Source organism: Aulostomus chinensis, chromosome 16, assembly GCF_037954235.1.
Source record: "Aulostomus chinensis isolate RoL2024-O1b breed Wild chromosome 16, RoL_Achi_v1.0, whole genome shotgun sequence".
NCBI lineage: Eukaryota > Metazoa > Chordata > Actinopteri > Syngnathiformes > Aulostomidae > Aulostomus > Aulostomus chinensis.
The window spans coordinates 2,931,227-2,949,876 of NC_141335.1; the positions used below are offsets into that span (position 1 = coordinate 2,931,227).

An 18,650-nucleotide genomic window follows, 5' to 3' on the forward strand; every position below is an offset into this window, starting at 1 on the left:
TGTCCAGATTCAGAGTTTCATAAATCACAATTTGATGAAAAGGCATCACCTGGTGACCGACAGGCACCGCATTTTGCCAAGTGGGTTTCTTCAAACTCAAAATTTTGAGTCAAGTTCCAAGCAACTGGAACTCAATTTTGCAGAAACCCACAATGTGGCTGTTATCTTGAACGATGGTTCAAACAGACAAAGATAATTACCTGATACCACAAACATCAGCTTTGAAGATAAATGCCCTTCTTTTATTTGATGTACCTGCGTGGTTGCGTCCACCTGTTTTGCTGTTGCAGTCTTCAGCTCCTCCTTCAGTTGGGAGACCTCTACCTCCCTCTGAGACAGAGCAGCCTGAAGCGCCGCTAGTCTTTCACCACCAACCTCACCACCCTGAAATAGGAAGTTATTGGACAATGGTGAATATTTCCATCTTTGACCGCTTCCCAGTATCCTCCATGTTTCCCCAACAACTTATCCGAATCATCAGACTGTCAGTGTAAGAGGGGTTAAGAGCTTTCACTCTAGTTTCATAGACAACAGTGACACACACACACACACAAAATTATTTAACCATAATGTGTGATTAATTACAATCTTGTATCACACTTCACAAATGTATATCACAATGCAGTAAATGAAGACATTGATAAACTGACCATTGTAACCTTTTTTCAGTGGAATTTCTATGCAAACAGAGCTGAAGAAAAGCAAGCTCTTCCTCCGTTTTGCATCAGCTGCTGCAAAATCTTTTAAGTGTGTCTTCTGAATCGAAGTGCTCCACCTGCGTTGCCACTTTTAAGCTTCACTAAAGGCCAAGATAACAGACCTGTTCTCAGACCTTCATGTTGCTTGTGGTTGTGTGTTTTTGTACGGTTTCCTTGTTTTGTTGTATTGACTAACTGTGCAGCCCTTTGGTCCACCTGCCTCATCTTGGATTGGTTAGGATCTCACGTCCCACTCTGGCTTTACAGTGAGCTGAGCTGGTTGATGTCCATGCTCTACTTGGATGAAGCAGGCCACTGCAATGCAGGATAACCTGTTTTTTAAGCATATCAATGATACCATGCATGTCTTCCATAAGAGCCACTTCCACAGTTTAATGTGAGCGAACATAAACCATTACAGAGGACATGTGTCTAAATAAGATAGATTTATGTTTTGGGTTGCTCTATCTACCTGAAAAAGAACAGGAATCTGACCATGCATTCCCACCTGGCAGTATGTTCTCATCGGGTGCAACACTGATAAAATAGCTGGCTACTCAAACACTCAGCAGTGATAATTGCTGGTTTTGATGTCGGGTTTCTCAGCAACCTACATGAGCAGATAAGTGAGTATAATGTAATTTAGTACACGCATGATTGATTTGAAGGGGCCAATAATTTGAAATAGTAATCCAGCTCTGACTTAGCTAGGAATACTCAGTATGAAATATGATGCAATGTGTGTGAAATCTGTACCACTGCTTGCAAAAAAAAAGAAAAAGAAAAAAAAGAAAGAAACTGAGTGAATCCTGCTCAAATCTCCTTCAGATATGGACTGAACGCCAGCACATGCTGGAGATTTAATTTGCCAGTTTAAGAAAAATAATCGTAACACCATGCATGATTTGCACAGCAGTCTGGTTAGTTTCTTGCTGAAGCAGCTTTTGCACTTATTGATCTTCCGTCATTTCACTTGTTATATTTCTGGTCTGCATAATACTGGCTGAAATTCTCTCACACACAAATTTTACAGCAACTGTATCAGACAGTGAGTGAGCTCTGCATGAATTTGACGAATCATTCCTGTCTGCCTTCCTCATTCTTCCTATTCTGTTATCCAGAGGAGGCTGTGAGTCACAGTGATGCAAATTATGTTATTTTGCGAGTCATATAAAACCCCAAGCGAGCTCAAAATGTGAGAGCGCAGTGCAGAATACGGAAATGAAACATATAGAAGGGGTGACAAATAAATAAAACAACATAAATATCTCAGTTCCAACAGCTTCAGAAGTCTTTACAGAAGTCTCCTCTACTGTGGTGGAAAAGGCAACCAAACATTTCCATCCAAAGCCATTCAGAAGTGCTGAGACCTGCTGAGAACATCAATCATGTCATTTTATCTTCAGATCCTTCACTGACCTCTTCCCCCTTGTTATGAAGCAACTGCATCAGAGTTATTTCTTTACGCCGTTCTTTCATTTAATGCTACATACAGTTAGTATTTTAGTTTGAAACATCCAAGGTTGCACATCATCTTGCGGGATGAGGCTCAAAACACCTCTGGAGAGTTTTAGGAGCTCAGAGTTGGATCTCAAACATTTGTGAACTCGTGGCAAACAATGAGATATTTGATGGAAATGTCATCCAAACAACACACACGGGCAAAATTTTGCCCCTGAGCAGGTATGGACAAAGAAATCTAGTGCTGAATTTGACAAAATAGCCAGTTTGACTCAGTTGTTTTGATCAGAAATAAGTCAAAATGAAAGCCTTGACTGGCCTGAAAATGTGTTCTGAATGGTCTTTTCAACTCCCTCAGAAAGAAAATGTGACAGCCGGGTTTAGTGGTTCAACTTGTCAGTACAGCATCCCTACAGGCAGTACCCCAAACCTGTAATATCTCAACAGGGGATTGGCTTTGACAAATGAGCTGGGCTGGCACCCCTCAGTGAAGGGTACAAAGGTGAGAGCATGTCAGGACACTGAAATCTGAGGAGTTGCCAACTTTTTAGCCTTTGAAGCGGTTGTGTAATCTATTGAAAGCCTCAGGACTTGATGGACACAAGGGACATTATCTGGCTCAAAATGATATGAGGCACAGATACTCACATATCCTATCTTTATCTTTTTTAAAAAGCCCTCATGATCTTCCGCCTTCACTCCCATCTATAAATTATTTATAAAGCTTCACTCTGAATTCTTGTGGTCAGCTGATGTAAAGAACATTCAGTTCCGACAGTTAAAATCTCTGGTGTGGGCCACTGGTCTGTGTCAAACTTTGTGTCGTACTGACCTCTTGTGGCGATTGTGGAACATTTTGGCGGAGCTGATTGATGAGTTGATCTTTCTCTGCTTGGCTGGAGAGAAGCTTCTGGAGCTGCAGGTCCAGTGCTGACACGAGAGTGTCTCTCTCCTTCCTCCACTTGTCCATGGTCTGCTCCTTCTCAGCCAGCTGGGACTCCTGTCAGAGGGAAATGCACATGCAAAATGCTGGTGGTAAATACTTCTAGTGTACTGTACTGTGGGTACATGAGTAAAGGAAACTGTGACAAACCCGAGTACAGTGTAAGCACGACTGCACACAAGTGGGTCAATACTGACCATTAAATGTAAAAGAATAAAAATAACTGAATACTGATACACGAATAAAAATGGAAGAAAACAAGATGTTTAATAAATACAAAAATCTTTATCCATGCAGCTGACAGTAACCATTTTAGTGTACCTTTGCAGCAATAACTTACCAGCTGGCTCTGCTGCCGAGTATAACGTTCTCTATCGTCAGCAAACTTCTTCATTTCCTGATTCCTCTTGTCCTCTGCCTCTTTAATTTGGCCGATCAATGATAGTTTCTCATCCATCCACCTCCTACGTTCTGCCTGGTGTTTCTCTGTAGACAGCTACAAACAACGTGGTTTTCGAAATTATATCAGGACGTCAGTCTGGCTATTGTTTGACCCAAAAGGCTGAGTAAAACACCTGAACAACAACAAGAGGGGTAAAATCCAACATTTAACACTGCAGGGCAGTAAGAGGGTTACAGCTTCTTAATGTTTTCTTCACTCTAATTTTAGTTGAAACTACATTTGAAACCATCTAGCACAACATTTGGAAGTAGCTTCCCGTTGTTACCTTGAGGCTTTCTTGAGCCTGAACTGCTTCCTTTTTGGCCAGCTTGAGTTCATCTGATGGGATGTCTATTTGGTGGTTCGCACTGTTGAGACGATTTTGCTGCAGCAATAACCCTTTCAGGTTCTCCACCTCTGAAATGGACAAAATCAGAGAACAAAACGGTGATATGTCCTCTTCACCAGTCGAGTCTCCCAGTCACATGATCATATAGCAATATAAGCAACTCCGGCAAGCACTGAGATGTACCAAGAAGGGAAGAAAAGACAGAGCTGATGACATAGTAGCTGTGTAGAAGAGTCCATCCACACACCTGAAGATACCATTGTCCTTTGGACAATTCAACATTTGGTGACCGACATGATTTCACTTTCAAATAAAACCTTTTCTGCTGAGAGATAATAGTCTCTATTCTACTCTAGTAGTTATTCAGCCAGAATTCTATCTTTTTTTTGGAAGGGTCCTGCTCCAGTGCAGTTTTCAAGAGTACGATGATCACAACAAGTACAGGCCAAACAACTTTTAAGTGCACAACAGTGAAATCCTAATTCTGCCTCAGTTGTGGTGTTTGCTTCATCTCGTCTTACCGCTGGAGAGCTCCTGAGTGAGGTTTGATTTCTCTTCCAGGGCCTGCTCCATCTGCTCCTGTGTTTCCTCTTGCTCCATCAGAGCCAAGCGCATGTCTTCAATAATACGCTCCTTTGCTTCCAGATCTGCAAATCAGCAGAAACACACTTTGTTACACTGACATGCAGATGCAGCATCACAAGCAGAATTACTCAGGATGTAACACTAATACATTTACTGTGCTGTACCACTCGGTCGAAGCGATAATTAAAAGTTGATGTGATCATGCTGATGTGTTGAAAAGTCTTTCTACAAACATGTATTGACTCATGAAGCTTGAATGTGATTTTTACCTTTACAGGCTTTCTGGTAGAGCTCCGGCATCTCATTAGACTTTGTACCAGACGATTGTTCCTAGAGCAACAGAGGGAGGGGGACACATCAGCACATCAGTGGAAGAGCACCAGGCAGCTGGAGGGAATTGCGTGGTGGTGCTCATTTGTAGAGGTGGGAAATAACACCATGATTAAGTCATAATACTTTTACAAAATGGCAACACGGCATTTTAGATATAAGTTTTAGATTGCAAGAAAATTAATATACGATCCATGCAACTGGGAAATATATGATTAACTGCAAAGACCAAAAGCAGTAATTGTAACAACAGATAATCTCACCAGTTTGAGTTGCTGGATGGTCCTGTCTCTGTTGGCCAGGTCAGACTGAAGCTGCTTTTTAACTTTATCCACATCAGACAACTTCTGTCTCAAAGTCGTCTCATCTTCTTTCATGGCTGAGATCTTCAGGGAGAGAACAAACAGAACAACTGGTAATCAACAGCAGGGTGATGTTTAACTGAGGAGGTCGAGCAGCAGTCTGGCAATCAGGAGTTCCATGGCTCAAATATCAGCCAAGTTAATCCAAGGAAGGAATTTTACCTCTGGGATCATGATAGATCCCAATAACCTACATGGGAAACTGCTTTTCTTACTGTAGAATATTTGTAATTGAGCAAACTGAGCTTCCCTCAAACCACAAAGAATGAAAATGTTACATGAGACCTTGTGGGCGGCATGGCTCAGGGGTAGAGTGGCCGTCTAGCAACCAAAGGGTCGCTGGTTCGATCCCCCGACCCCAGTGGCCATGCCAAAGTGTCCTTGAGCGAGATACTGAACCCATAATTGCTCCTGATGAGTAGGTTGGCGCCTTGCATGGCAGCCTCCAAAATTGATAGCCCAATATCATCCTTGAGGATTGAAGTTTTAATAAGGTCCTTTACGGTCAGACTACATCTCCAAACTTCTCTGTGCTACTATCTTTACACACCTTCTCTCAAGCGTAAGAATTCATGTTGAATGTATTTAGTTACATTTATTAGCAATTGACTTAGTAATTGATCAAGCATTTCCTTTGTTACAGACCTGAACAGTGCATGATATGTTCCATATGTTTAAATAAAAAATGTTTAAAAATAGTAAAACATGAAAAACGAGGCCGCGTAGACATTAGAATCCCAACAGAGACATGAGCAGGAGACGGCATACACACACAATTGGGGTACACAATCTTATGCACAGTATTTATGCATAGTGTCTTTCAAAGTTTAAATGTGCTTGCCAACAGTAAATCCCAAAGACATAGAGGGCAGGTACCTCTTTCTGGACCTGCTGGATCTGTTTCTTATAATCAGCCAGTTTCTCTCGGAGATCTGAGATATCTTCGTCTTTCCTTTGAAGGTCAAGGCTCAGGCTCTTGACCTTCTCAGAATCCTGCTTTGCATTTTCCTTCAGACTAAGATAGAGACAAAAGAACAATGTGAAGCAGCATGCGGTCTTAAAATGTAGGACATTAAATTGCGGTACAGATACACATACCAGGCGACACGCAAAGCAACTCATCGCCATTCCATGGCACTGTAGCCAGCCTCACACACAAAGCTTTCTTTTTGCAGGTGACTTATCCTTCTTTATGTCAGCTGAGTTTTACATTGAAGGTTGACCCACTGGCAAATATCCTTCAACTGCTTAATTTGCCTGAGGCTAGCTTGCAGCAGACTGGCACAAGCCCAGCTCGCCTTGCCTCTGATCGATTGTTGTTGCATTTGTGGTCAAGTCAGGAAAAAAGTAGAGCAGATTTAAGTCTACCTGCAGTACAGATAGTGTTCTACTCCATGACTATTACACACAATCATCTACTTGCCAGTGCAGAGTCATCATCTGTACTGAGTAAAACACACGGTTTCTGTTATGACCTCATGCTTAAAAAAGAGCATTTTTAATTACATGTTGAAATCTGAAGATACCTGCTGATTTCCTCTGTTCTTTTTTCCAGCTCTGCATCTTTCTGAGCAATGGCCTCATGTGCCACCGCCAGCAGCTCTCTGCGGTGTTCCACTTCTCTGCGGCGAGCCTCCTGCACCGCCTGGCTCTCTTCCTCCTCTCGCCGGTCCTGTGCCTCCCGCAAGTTCTTCTTCAGGGATGTTACCTGCGCCTCCATTTCACTCAGATTCTTCTGGAGCTCAGATTCCCTCTCTGCAGAGTCTTTTTCCAACTCTGACATCTTCTCCTCCATCTGTTTGTTCTTTTCATTCAGAGTTTTTTCCATTTCTGAAGAATCAAGTTGAGTTTCAGTGTTGCTCGGACACTGCCTCTCTTCTTCCATGTTGCTGACCTTTGCCCTCAAGGATGCCACTTCAGCCAGAAGGTCAGAGTTCAGCCTCTTTAGATCTTCAGTAACAGAGCTGGAGGAACTAGCTTCCTCTAGTTTGGCTTGTAAGAGCTTTACAGTCTCTTCCTGTTTACTAAGCTTTTGCTTGAGATCCTCTAGGAGTTGGTCTGATGTTGCTTTTTGCTCGGTCAGTTTGTGGTTCAACTCCAACAATTGCTTTTGTGATACCACTTCCTGTTCTCGCAGCTTCTCATTGAACTCCTCAACCTGCTTTTCAGAGGCCTGCGTTTGTTCCTCAAGTTTTTTTCTCAGCTCTTGTACTTCCCTGGAAGGATGTTCTTCCAATTCATGATCAGTTTTGAGGTGTTGCTGTGAAAGCTGTTCTTGCTGCTGAAGCTTCCTTCTCAGCTCTTCAACTTGTTGATTCAAGGCTGCTTCTTGGTGATTCAGCTTCTCATTCAACTCTTCTACCTGCTGGTCTGAAATTAGTTTTCTGTTGGCAAGCTCTTCTTTTGCCTGTATTATCTCCTTTTCCAGCTCCTGAATCTGTATTTGCTTGCTCTCATTTTTTTCCTTTTCCTTGGTCAAATTATTACTGAGCTCGGACACTTCCTCTCTCAGCTGATCAATGGCACTAGCAGATGCTGCTGTGGTCTCCAGTTCCTGCTTCAGGCCTTGAATCTCCTGGGTCACCTTGTGGAGCTTTGAGTTTTTCTCCAGGATCTCCTTGGAGTATTCATTTACTTGCAACTGGGCTGCTTGCAACTGGGCTGAAGCTTGTTCAGCTCTCCGAGTCTCACTGGTAACCTGCAGTCATTTCAAAAATTGAATTTCTTGAAGAGCTGATAACATTTAATTCGTACTACATATGCATTTCATAAAAGTCACAGGCAACAGTAAAAACATGGCAGAAAAAGGCAGCTGGCATCAAGCCACTGAAAGACGTCAAATATAATCAAGCCATCAACCGACTGAAAATAGTAATCCAGTTCAATTTGGGAAATCTTTGATCGGGCAGCTCTGGAATCATTGCTTTATTTATTTTCTAAACTACAGTGGGTTAGATGTAACAGTGTAGATTTTGTGCAAGACACATTTTTTTGCTAAAACCTCAAGAATCAGAATGTGATACATCATTGGAAGAGTAACGTCTAATCATTTTAAAGAGAGCTTGGCTCCTCTGCAAGGTAAACAAGCATATTGTGACCCACCTGGCATTCTGAGGCTTTCAATTTGGCAGCCAGCTCTCTGACCTCCTCTCGAAGTGTTTCATCCTCCTGTTGCTTTTTCTTGCTCCCGTCAATCAGCCTGCAGATCTCTTCCCTCTCCCTCGCCAGAGCAGACTGAGCCTCCTCTTTGTTGCTCTTCTCCTCACCAAGAGCAGCAAGTGCCTCCTCCTTGCTTTGTTGTTCTTCTCTCAGGGCTGTAATAGCATCTTCTTTGGCTCTCCTCTCAGCTTCAAGGGCTGACACGGCTTCACCTCTGCCCTTCCTCTCTTCTTCCAGGCATGCCATCATCTCCTCTTTGCTTTGCTTCAGATCTCTGACTGCATTTACACTCTCCTTCCGTGTTTTCCTCTCCTCCTCTAATGATGCCAGCATCCTCTTGTTGAGCTCAGTCTGCTGTTCTAAGGCAGCCAGGGCGTCTTCTTTGGCTCTTTTCTCCTTCTCAAAAGTGGCCAACACCTCCTGCAATGTAGCAGTAATATTACAACATTTAACAAGCATAAATATAGATCATGAGTAAGAAAAGGTTTCAAAGGGGGGGGGGGGGGGGGGGGGTTGATGTTTTACCTTGCAAATGAGATATATGACAGTTTACCCTACAGTATTGACATTAATTTCTTGAAGGACATCAGTCTTGAGCCTTCATCAAGTACTAACCAGTGCTCCTATGAGGATGTAGTCTGCTTAAGATAAACATGGCATTTCATCAACAATAATCTGTGGTCATTATCTGAGATAGTAACAAGATATTTAACTTATTGCTACACACCTAAACAGGTGTGTCCTTCTTTTCCTAGCATTCAAAACAAGTCTTTGCAACATGAGGTGTCAAACGTTGTCTGGCACTGGTAAACTGTTAGACCTTTTTAAAGATTAATGAAATCCATACAGGATTGAAATATGGATTATGGTATGATTTTCAATGACGACACAGACCTACGCGTGATTATTGTCCCTTTCTGAAATAGATGTTACAGTAACAAGCTGAGTACGCCCTACAAAGAGGAAGTCAGGCAGTATCAGCCTAGAGGTTAGAGATCACATGCAGTCTTTCCCCTTCCCAACCCCACCTAACGAGACCCTACGCCCTCCAGAAAATCTGGTTAATTGTATTTAATCTTATTTCATATGTAGTGCCACATCACAACAGAAGTCAAATAAGGTCACTTTTGCTATAGAACAGGTCTAGACCTCGCTCTTTTATTAAATTAACTAATTAGGCTTATGTTACTGATCCCATTTATGCAAAGTAATTTAATTTCACCGGCAACATCGTTGAGCATTTCCAATTCTGCTCTGTTGTTGGTTTCGTGAAGACCCGGCCCCTACACTGCGCACAGCAGCCAGAGTAAGAAGTGAGAAATGAATAGTTCTGCTGTCCTGGTGGATATTAGATGTCTGTGGCTGTACCAGGTCTCTAAAAAGCACCAATCAACGGAGCTGCATGAGCCTGATGAGGGGAATTATGCCTCAAGACGGAGTAAACTATAAAGCTACAAACACTGTAAAAAGGAAGATCATGATAATGAAACATAAATTGCCCTGCACTGGCAGCTGCTCCTGATAGGAGATAAAAATATACCAGATGACTTGGCTTCTTCTGTGTATTCCTCCAGATTGTGTGCCATGTTCCTGGGCTTATTACCTGCAGCTGCTCATGAGAGCTCTCCCGTGAGCTCAGTTCTGCTGCCATCTGCAGGTCTGCCACTTGTTTCTCCAGCCGTGCCAAAAGAGAGGATTTTTCCTGGAGTTGAGCAAGTAGCCTCCTTCTCTCCTCCTCTACTTTGTTGGCTTCAACTTGAATATAATGCAGAAAATTCAGAAATACTTAGCCAGAGCTCAAATTCACAATTCACTTTTTTCAATGACTGACATCTGTACTTCCGTTCATTTAACGTCATCCAGGTGATCCTTGGTAATAAGCCCAGAACCTCCTTTAATTTCACTGTCCTTGATGTGGCATGTTTTTAGTACTTGTATATTTTAATACATCAATATGGTAACAGTCTAACTGAAAAGACCAAAAGCAAGATGGAATATTTCTGATCCTTTGATGGGTACATTTGTGGTCATATATGACAAGCAGTTCAGTTATTTTACCTGTGGCTTTGCAAACCAGTTGCTCTTGATAATAATCAGTCAGCTCCAACATTTTCCTCCTGATTTCATTTACATCACTGCATGTGTCGCCTTGAGTTGCAGCTCTGCCTGAACCCGGACATTTAGTAGCAGCTTCATCAGATTTGTGTAGCCCTGCTAATTCAGATGAGCAGGAGTCCAGAGATTTATCCTACAGACGAAAAAAAACATGAGAGAAATTAGAGAAGCAGAAATAGTGAGTCACATCTCTGTAATGGGAACATCCAGGTTCAGTGCCTCACACCTATCAGAGTATCCTGAACAAAGACACTTCACCTGCTTGAGCATGTTTTTTTCCAGTGGCAGGCAGCAGGTGGAAGCAGGTCACAATCAAATCAAACTAAACAACAGAGATTGCTGGATGCAATCGACTGACTAAGCGTCAAGCTATTAAGATGCTGGTGGTGCAATGATTCAATTTAAACTTCTGTCTGTTCCAGCATCGACTGCTCGGCCGTTGTTAGCAGCATCGCGTCAAAAAAATTAATTAAAAAAAAAAATCTCAGCTCAGTGCGACGAGAACTACAGGACCAGATGGACATTTTCCCAGAGTCTCGTCTAACTGGCCAACATGAATGACTTGGTAAAAAGCCAGACTGATGATATGAGGTTACCATGGCTTGTGCATCTTGACTGGGTACAATGGCGGCCATTTTATCAATGAGGTTCTTGAATATCTCAAGTCGTCTTTCTGCTCGCTCCTCCAGGATCTCTCTCTCTCTCACCAGGCGGTCACTGAGACAAACACACACAGCTTAATCAAAAGGACTTAAAACACACCAAATGTATTTCCATGACTTTTGGCTGATTTTTCATTTTCATACATCCTCTGAAATATCTGCGTACAGATATGAATACAGAAAAGAATACAGAGAATGACACGACTTTTCCCAGAAGTTAATGGGATACTCATTTTTCGGAAACCTTTGAAGGCTGTGAGGGATGTGGTGTTTAGATGCTAGAGAAGTTGATGTCCAGCAAAGAATGCTACTAGGAAACAACTTCATGGATGTAAATGTATAGAAGTATAAATTTTCTCACTTAAAGTCATTCTGCATTTCAGAGAAGAGCTCTGAGAATTCTCTGCTGATTTCCTCTCTGACTCGCTCCTCCATGAGGAGGCTCTCCGCTTGCTCCTTCTTCAGTTGAACTTCCAGTTGCCTCAACAGCGCCACCTGCCTCTGTGCAACAGCACACAACAAATAATACAAAAGAGTTGCAATAAATTTCAGCGGGAGGCATCATGTAAAAAATATGACAACTTGTTTTACATAAATAGATCAAATAACAATTTGATAAACAAAAGTGTCACTAGGGATTACATGTTTTTGTAATGCAACAAAAGCATGAAAAATGATGCTTACCCCCCCCATCTGAAATTTGATTTTTGTTCAACAAATGTAGCAGCCATTAAAAGAAGGGTGACCCATGTTGGAGTTAGACAAACAGGGCCAACCCTGATCTTTGAGAGCATATAATTACTCTAAGGTACAATCTACTTTATTCCTAATACGTCCAAATCATAGCTTCCATTTGTTTATTACAACTTTCACCAGTGCTCTCTCTCTCTCTTTCTCTGCTTGTTTTAAATCCTACAAATGTCTTTTAATGACACATTATTTATTTAATGAATATGTTTGTTAAAAGCTCTAAAAATGACAAACCTGGTGTGTCCTTTTACTGATGAGAATCTTGTTGTCATTTTCATCTGAACTCTCTTTAGTGACCACCTGAGTGACAGTGTCCTGCATCAGGCTCTTGTCCTCATCGTCATCCTCATTTTCCTGGATAAAAAGGAATTGTTTATTTGTAGCAGCTGTTTCTTTCATGGTCCATAATTGTAATATCGCCCAACACTACTCACCTGTACATCCTCCAAGCTACTCTCCCAGCCAATCAGGGAGCTTCTCCTGCCACTACAAAGCATTTTCCTCTCAGCATTGCTAGTGAAGGAAACCTCACTGCCAGATCTCTGTGGCATGATGGGAAGAGGCCTGGAGGACAGAACCACCACCTGGACAAACACAGGCAGGACACATGTTCTTTCAAGGTACATCAGCCAAACATTTTTAGATTCTCAAAGCATTTCCCAATGTGTCTACATTGTTACTTTAACTTTTAGAAAATAAGTTCCCAGTATGTACAATGATCAGTGTATATTTTGTGTCTCTTCATCATGATTACCTATTTTTTCCTGCTTCTGATGCTGGGTGAACTGTTTCATTTAAAATATAAACAGTTTCTTGGTCGAGTGACTATGTAGACTTACATTAAATGCCAGATTATGTGAAAAACTGAGCATTTTTCAGCAAGTATATATAAACTGAAGCATATTCTCAAGACTTTGTACAAACCCTGACAACACACAAAAACAGTATCACTTGATATGTGACAGATTCCTCACCTTCTGAGCCACAGCAGAGAACTTGAGGACATTGAGAGTCTCATCGTACATGGATGCACACTGGTTGATGTTGACGATCATACAGGCTTTACCTCGACCACAGAAAAAACCCTGCAGGTAGTGAGTCAGCTTGCTTTCCCTGAAGGGAACATGCTGAAGCAGCCTGGGAGGAGCAGACACATAAATACTTAGATGACCTGATACGACACTTGAGAGGAAACTTCAGAGATGGAGTCCTAAGCAGCAGGAGTGCTCTGTAATCTGGTAAGAACAGGTAGGTTGAAACATGCTTCACTGCGTCCTGCGTTGAACATGTTTGTTTGTTGTTTGTGTTTCCGTTAAAGACGACAACACAGATGGATAAAGCCACAAAACACAGCTGCAGTTTGCAAACAGTGTATGGCGCTTATGTGTATGTGTACCAAGATGTTCTCGCTCATCAAAACGCCTATTAACTGCAAATACACTCTAACACAGTAGGATTCTTTAAGAAACACTCCTGTCTTTTTTAGAGGAGACTTTTTTTTTTAAAGATTTGGTTGACCCTGTTGTGCAACATGAAGACTTTTGCGTCATCATTCCTGAAATGATTCAGAAGAAAAGTTTGCTCTCACTTGGCTTGCTGATTGTGCCGTAACGCGTTGATGCATTTTCCCAGGATGAGCATTGAGGTGTTTATGTTTCCAGCTTCTTTAAGGCGTTCTCCTTTATTCTGGGTCTTTGCACATCGTTCCGAACCAGCGAGGTCACACAGACACAGCCTTGAGACAAACACACATATAAACATATGCAGGAGAAGAGTTTACAGCCTACGACACTAAATTTGTTTCACTACTTCTGTGAAATTTGCAGTAAAACACATGCCCAGATTTTCAAATATGCCCTGTCTACACAGATACACTCAGCTACATTTCATCAAATTTTCACCTACTCGCTGATTGTCTTGACTCGAGGAGTTCCAACATCTTCGATTTTCAAAATGCGGATGGAGAATATACTGTGACTGCAAGGAAGAAAGCAAACATTTCAGCAAGATAATACTTAGATTATAGGAAGAGATAAAGGGAGAGAGAAGAGAGACACTGCTGTGGAAAAGAGGAAAGTATTGCTTCTGAGACTTGTACTAGAATGACTTTTCCCACATTTGCATAATGTAAATTTCATCATTAGAGAATGTGCATGAAGGCTTCGTGCAGACAACCAAGTGCCTCCAAGTAAAATGAGTGTTTGGGAGAACGATGCAGCCTTTCCTTATCTACTATGTATGGGTATCACCCTTTTAGTTCAGGGGATTGTTTCTAAGAACAACAGGATAGATAGAAAGAATAAGATCACTCTCAATAGCAAATCATACTGATAATCGGGCATGAAGGTAGAACTGGATGAAATGACTTCAACTCAATAACATGATTATTTCAAACTTCAGCCTCAGTTAGGATTATTCTATATACAGTACTTTTGTCCACTCTCCAAGTAGCTGGCTGACAGGCTCTGCACTGTAAATATTCAAAAATATTACAGAAAACATTTTAATCAAAGCCCCAGCAGATAAAATGTAATTCTTATAATTACTGAATTGTTCTCATTATTAAAATTCTAATTAAAAACCACATCTAAATGATGGCATGATTTTTGCATGTGTCTGTATCACAATACTCTCAATATGATCACACTTGTTCATCTCAATTTGACTGCTGCTATCAAGGGATCCGATTTTTATTCATTTGACTTTTGTACACAAATTGTAGCTGCAATTGGGGAAAAAAAGTCCAGCTGGAAATCTGTGTCGTTGTCCTCACCTCCTGCTGGACAGCTGATTGAGCCTGGTGGAGGAGAAGCTCTGGTTCCTCTTGCCCAGCTTCATTACCTTATAGGCCTCTTCAGCGCTGTTTACCTGAACCCAACGCAGATCTGGATCCAAACACATAAAGACAGGATATTCAGGCTCCATTGACTGGAGCAGTTCTCCCTTCACTGAGACCCCAACCCTTTGAACCTTTGACAAAGGCGTTGCCCTTGATGTCCTGCGACAGGCGCAGAGCTGTCCTCCTCAGGGCCCCGTTGGGCACCACCTCCAGGAGGTCATGGATGCTCTCGTTGTAGATTTCACAGAAGGAAACCCAAACAGAGAACTTGGTGCCTGCCTCCACCTCAAGGCTGTCCCTGCCTTCAGCTACAACAGTCCTCCTGAGCATGGGGGAGCCTGAGACAAATGTTCAACATTAGTATCCTGTAGCCAAACACACAGTGGACAATAGAAAGTTTGTTTTTCATATCTATGAAGAGAAAAACTGCTTTAACCAATGGGAATCTTAAAATGACATACTGACAGTGGAATTGAAAAGAAGTCCTCTGCACAGGTGACTGATTAGTCAGACTTGCCAGCAAAAGACAATTACAAGGAATGCAATTATTAAGAATATAATGAGAATCAGATACAAATGTAAAAATCTGATTTGACCTTCAAGGGGTGTCTTACAGGTGGAGTTCAACAGGCTGGCATTGCTCTTCTCACCCTAGAAAGCAAATATGAAAACAATATAATAGATCATGAGCTGTTTCGGATGCATGGGAACCCTGTCTGCTAGTACTCCAATTCAAATGGATCAGTATTATGCAGTGCTGGTCTCAGGTTCCAGCCTTGAGCAGATAGGTTACCTCTCTATACTGCCGGAGGAGGTTTCTCTTGAACGCAGCCTCCTCAGCCTGCTGCTCCCTGGTGAGTTTTGTGAACTCTCTGCAGCGTTGAGGTTTGATGCTTGTCCCAGTGAAAACCTGCTCATCAATACTGTTGAAGATGATTTGCAGAGACCTGGGCAGAATACCAGCATCAGCATCTGGACCTGGAGTGAGCAGAGTACAGGACCGCCATCATCATGACATCCCACCTCTGACCTTGACAAGCCCTCATGGGTTAGAGGGTGTAACAGAACAGTGGAAGTAAGAAGCTAGCACACCAATTGTTTTCAGCTTCGGCTGTTTGTGTACATTGAGATCTCCAGAGAGAAATCATTTTGGAATCCACAATAATTGCATCAGCTGCCTGAGGATGATTAATCAATATCTACTGATGTTAATCAAAGCCAAAAGGTGCTACGTAACTGGGCTGAAGTGAAACCATAAAACATGTCCCCATTTAAGCTGATAGTACACAACCTGTCAACGGAGATCCCTGCATTGTTACTACAGTGGTTCCACTGGTAGCATTGGGCAGGCCAAAAATTCCTTACTGCCATAGCAAAAACAGATATCAAAACAAATATCGAAGTGTACTGGTAGACTGTACAGACCTAAGAATGTGAAGGTTTTCCCAGCATTGGTGACTCCATAAGTGAAAACCAGGGAGTTTCCTCCTTCAAGAACATCTTTCACCAAATCCTTGACTGTGCCTTCGAACAGCTCTCTCTGTGACGCGTCTGGACCATACACCTATGAGAGAAAAAAGAAAACACATGGACAAAGAAAAAAAAAAGCCCCAATATTACGTGACAAACTCTACACATTTAATATCAGATCACCTGCACATCTTTTTTGGGTTCACGTCTTAATGACAGACACCAACCTGAGAGAACTGGAAGCGCTGTCCTGTCTGTGGAAGTGATTTCTCAACACTGAGTCTGGCTGAGAGGGGCAAACTGGGGGGCTTCAGCAAAACTGTGTCAGGGAGCTCGATGGCAACGCACTCCTGTGAAAATAAGAGAAATACGGCAAGCCAGTTAAGACAAAATAAAAAGGTTTATGCAGTTTTTGTGATTGTGGCAGCATCATCCTATGTCGATGATGTCTTAGGAGATCTAGAAGAAACTTGGAATTGCAACGCCAGGAGTTTAGGTTTATATTAATGTGCATATGTATTTTATGTACATTCATTTACATTTTACACTGCATTTACATGAACCAGCATATTTATTCAATTAGGGCCTTCAATTCTACGTCTATTTATTACTTCATTTATTTATTTGCCACAGCAGTTTTAACCTTCCACATGGAAAGTATTGCACAATTACCTACAAGTGTTTACATCATCCTCTTAACTTTAAAGGCCTTTGCATTACTTGAGCATGTTAACATTTTAACCATGAGTACTGAGACACTGCCACGTCATGCTGACATCCTTGGCTAACGCAAGCTTTATTTATTCAGTAAACAACTATGTTTTTTTGTTGTTGTTGTTTTTTTACCTGAGACTCGCCATTTTCAGTCTCTGCTGAGGTGAAGGGTCGCACTCGAAGGTAGACTTGCAGGTGTTCTCTCTCCTCGATGCTGGACTGCTGCACAGCACATCAGTGTGTAAGGGAAACCAGCGAGGGGGAAACGTTAGTTTGGAGATCGCTAGATACAGTTAGCCTCATGACATCTCACAAGCTCAAAAGTTGAACGTTGCTGGGCTTCGCTCTTGAGCTTGCGAGATCGGGATGTGTCTCTAGAAGAACAAAGAGTGTGATGACACTCCTGTCACATTGCTTTGTCATTAAGTTGATGATCTCATTTACATTTGACAGTAAAAAAGGTAATTTCAAAATTGCATCACAGCATCAATAGCCAACAGTCATTTTAAATTTAGCAGATCTGTGTCATTTAAAAAAATTGTACTATATCTCTTGCTGGTTAAGAAAAACTTAAATTTATCTGAAAACCTAAAACACAAACCCAGCGATGTGAATGTGGTCTGAGTTCGCATTATGAAACGTGAGTAAATGCCTCTTGATTGTTAACTTGAAATATTTTCCTGTTCACATTTCAACCTTTCATTACCTGTAAATCTGGCAGGATGCTGAATTCTGGGGATTGTGTGTTCAAATCATCCACCTCTACGTCACCTCTGTCAGCCTTGTTGCTCTGGCATGATTCCATCATCCTGCAAATAGTAAAAAGTGTAAACAAGGGTTTAAAAAAAAAGGACTAAAGGTCAGAAAATGGTCTCGGACAAACTTAACCCAGGTTGAAAGGTAAGTTAATTACTAACTGGGTGCGTGAGGTTGGTAAAAACAAAAAACAACAACAACAAAAAGCTGTCTTATGTCTTTGCCAAGTTAACGAAGTCCTTTTGATTCAACCTAACTCATCAAAGTGAGCGTAGATTTAAATTGCTTTGTTATTTAGCGCTGTCGAAAGGCTAATTTTGATAACGCTTATCGAGTCACATTCACGAGAAAAAAAACAACCATATAGCCAACCTTGCTAGCTTGTTAGCTTAGCTGTACTGATTCACCTGACCAGAAACTCCACCTGCCAGTTCGTGATTCTAAAGTCATATTATTTGAACATACGGCGTACTTTTCCGGAAATGCCTCTCAAAACTCCTACTGAGGTATCAACACCCAAATATACTAACCTGGCGATTATATCCGGGACATTAGGCACTGAGACAGGAAAATATCCTTTTCGTGTATGAACGGACGTCAAGCTAAAGCTGATAGACAACAACACAGCCGCGGTCTGAGTTTGAAACCGACCAATCACAATCGAGGAGCCAGTGCTCATGCGTCACTACTGTGCTGCATTCAGGGAGACACCTTGTGCTTTGGAAATCAGAAACTTATAAGCGTTCGCCTCAATTAAGATAGTTTTACTTGCAGGAGTTTATGGTTTGATGAGAATAGAATAAATTTGTTAACTGGGGTTTATGTGTGTGTGTGTGTGTGTGTGTGTGTGTGTGTGTGTGTGTGTGTGTGTGTGTGTGTGTAGAGGTTGTCTTTCTCCTTAGGAATGTTATTATATTGGTTTTTTTTTTTCTTTTCAGGGCACTCAACCAGTTAATCAGGCATCAGCCTGTTGGCAAGCCAGTCGACTGGTCCATCATGGCATTCAGCATTCCAG

At 41.8% G+C, this 18,650-nt stretch overlaps 1 protein-coding gene across 4 annotated transcripts in view; it reads right to left on the minus strand.

Moving 5' to 3' along the window:
• Positions 1 to 18,333, minus strand: part of kif20ba (kinesin family member 20Ba) — a 42,504-nt gene extending 24,171 nt beyond the window's left edge. For 2 of the 4 annotated variants that reach the window (XM_086180347.1, XM_086180345.1), the window contains exons 1-28: positions 18,166 to 18,333; positions 17,586 to 17,688; positions 17,012 to 17,101; positions 16,393 to 16,515; positions 16,121 to 16,259; positions 15,489 to 15,673; positions 15,292 to 15,346; positions 14,827 to 15,033; positions 14,630 to 14,741; positions 13,762 to 13,833; positions 13,445 to 13,591; positions 12,831 to 12,993; positions 12,291 to 12,440; positions 12,091 to 12,210; positions 11,468 to 11,607; positions 11,041 to 11,161; positions 10,388 to 10,577; positions 9,933 to 10,084; positions 8,273 to 8,749; positions 6,697 to 7,868; positions 6,047 to 6,185; positions 5,072 to 5,194; positions 4,748 to 4,808; positions 4,415 to 4,540; positions 3,831 to 3,961; positions 3,443 to 3,598; positions 2,992 to 3,159; positions 256 to 384 (exon numbers count right to left, since the gene is read on the minus strand). In XM_086180347.1, coding sequence (XP_086036473.1) covers positions 256 to 384; positions 2,992 to 3,159; positions 3,443 to 3,598; positions 3,831 to 3,961; positions 4,415 to 4,540; positions 4,748 to 4,808; positions 5,072 to 5,194; positions 6,047 to 6,185; positions 6,697 to 7,868; positions 8,273 to 8,749; positions 9,933 to 10,084; positions 10,388 to 10,577; positions 11,041 to 11,161; positions 11,468 to 11,607; positions 12,091 to 12,210; positions 12,291 to 12,440; positions 12,831 to 12,993; positions 13,445 to 13,591; positions 13,762 to 13,833; positions 14,630 to 14,741; positions 14,827 to 15,033; positions 15,292 to 15,346; positions 15,489 to 15,673; positions 16,121 to 16,259; positions 16,393 to 16,515; positions 17,012 to 17,101; positions 17,586 to 17,688; positions 18,166 to 18,314 — 5,100 coding nt within the window. In that variant the 5' untranslated portion in view covers positions 18,315 to 18,333. Of the gene's footprint in view, positions 1 to 255; positions 385 to 2,991; positions 3,160 to 3,442; positions 3,599 to 3,830; positions 3,962 to 4,414; positions 4,541 to 4,747; positions 4,809 to 5,071; positions 5,195 to 6,046; positions 6,186 to 6,696; positions 7,869 to 8,272; positions 8,750 to 9,932; positions 10,085 to 10,387; positions 10,578 to 11,040; positions 11,162 to 11,467; positions 11,608 to 12,090; positions 12,211 to 12,290; positions 12,441 to 12,830; positions 12,994 to 13,444; positions 13,592 to 13,761; positions 13,834 to 14,629; positions 14,742 to 14,826; positions 15,034 to 15,291; positions 15,347 to 15,488; positions 15,674 to 16,120; positions 16,260 to 16,392; positions 16,516 to 17,011; positions 17,102 to 17,585; positions 17,689 to 18,007; positions 18,123 to 18,165 lie in introns of those variants that run through there. The other 2 variants (XM_086180346.1, XM_086180348.1) reach the window with 2 other exon arrangements.
• Between the last annotated feature and the right edge of the window lie 317 nt (positions 18,334 to 18,650).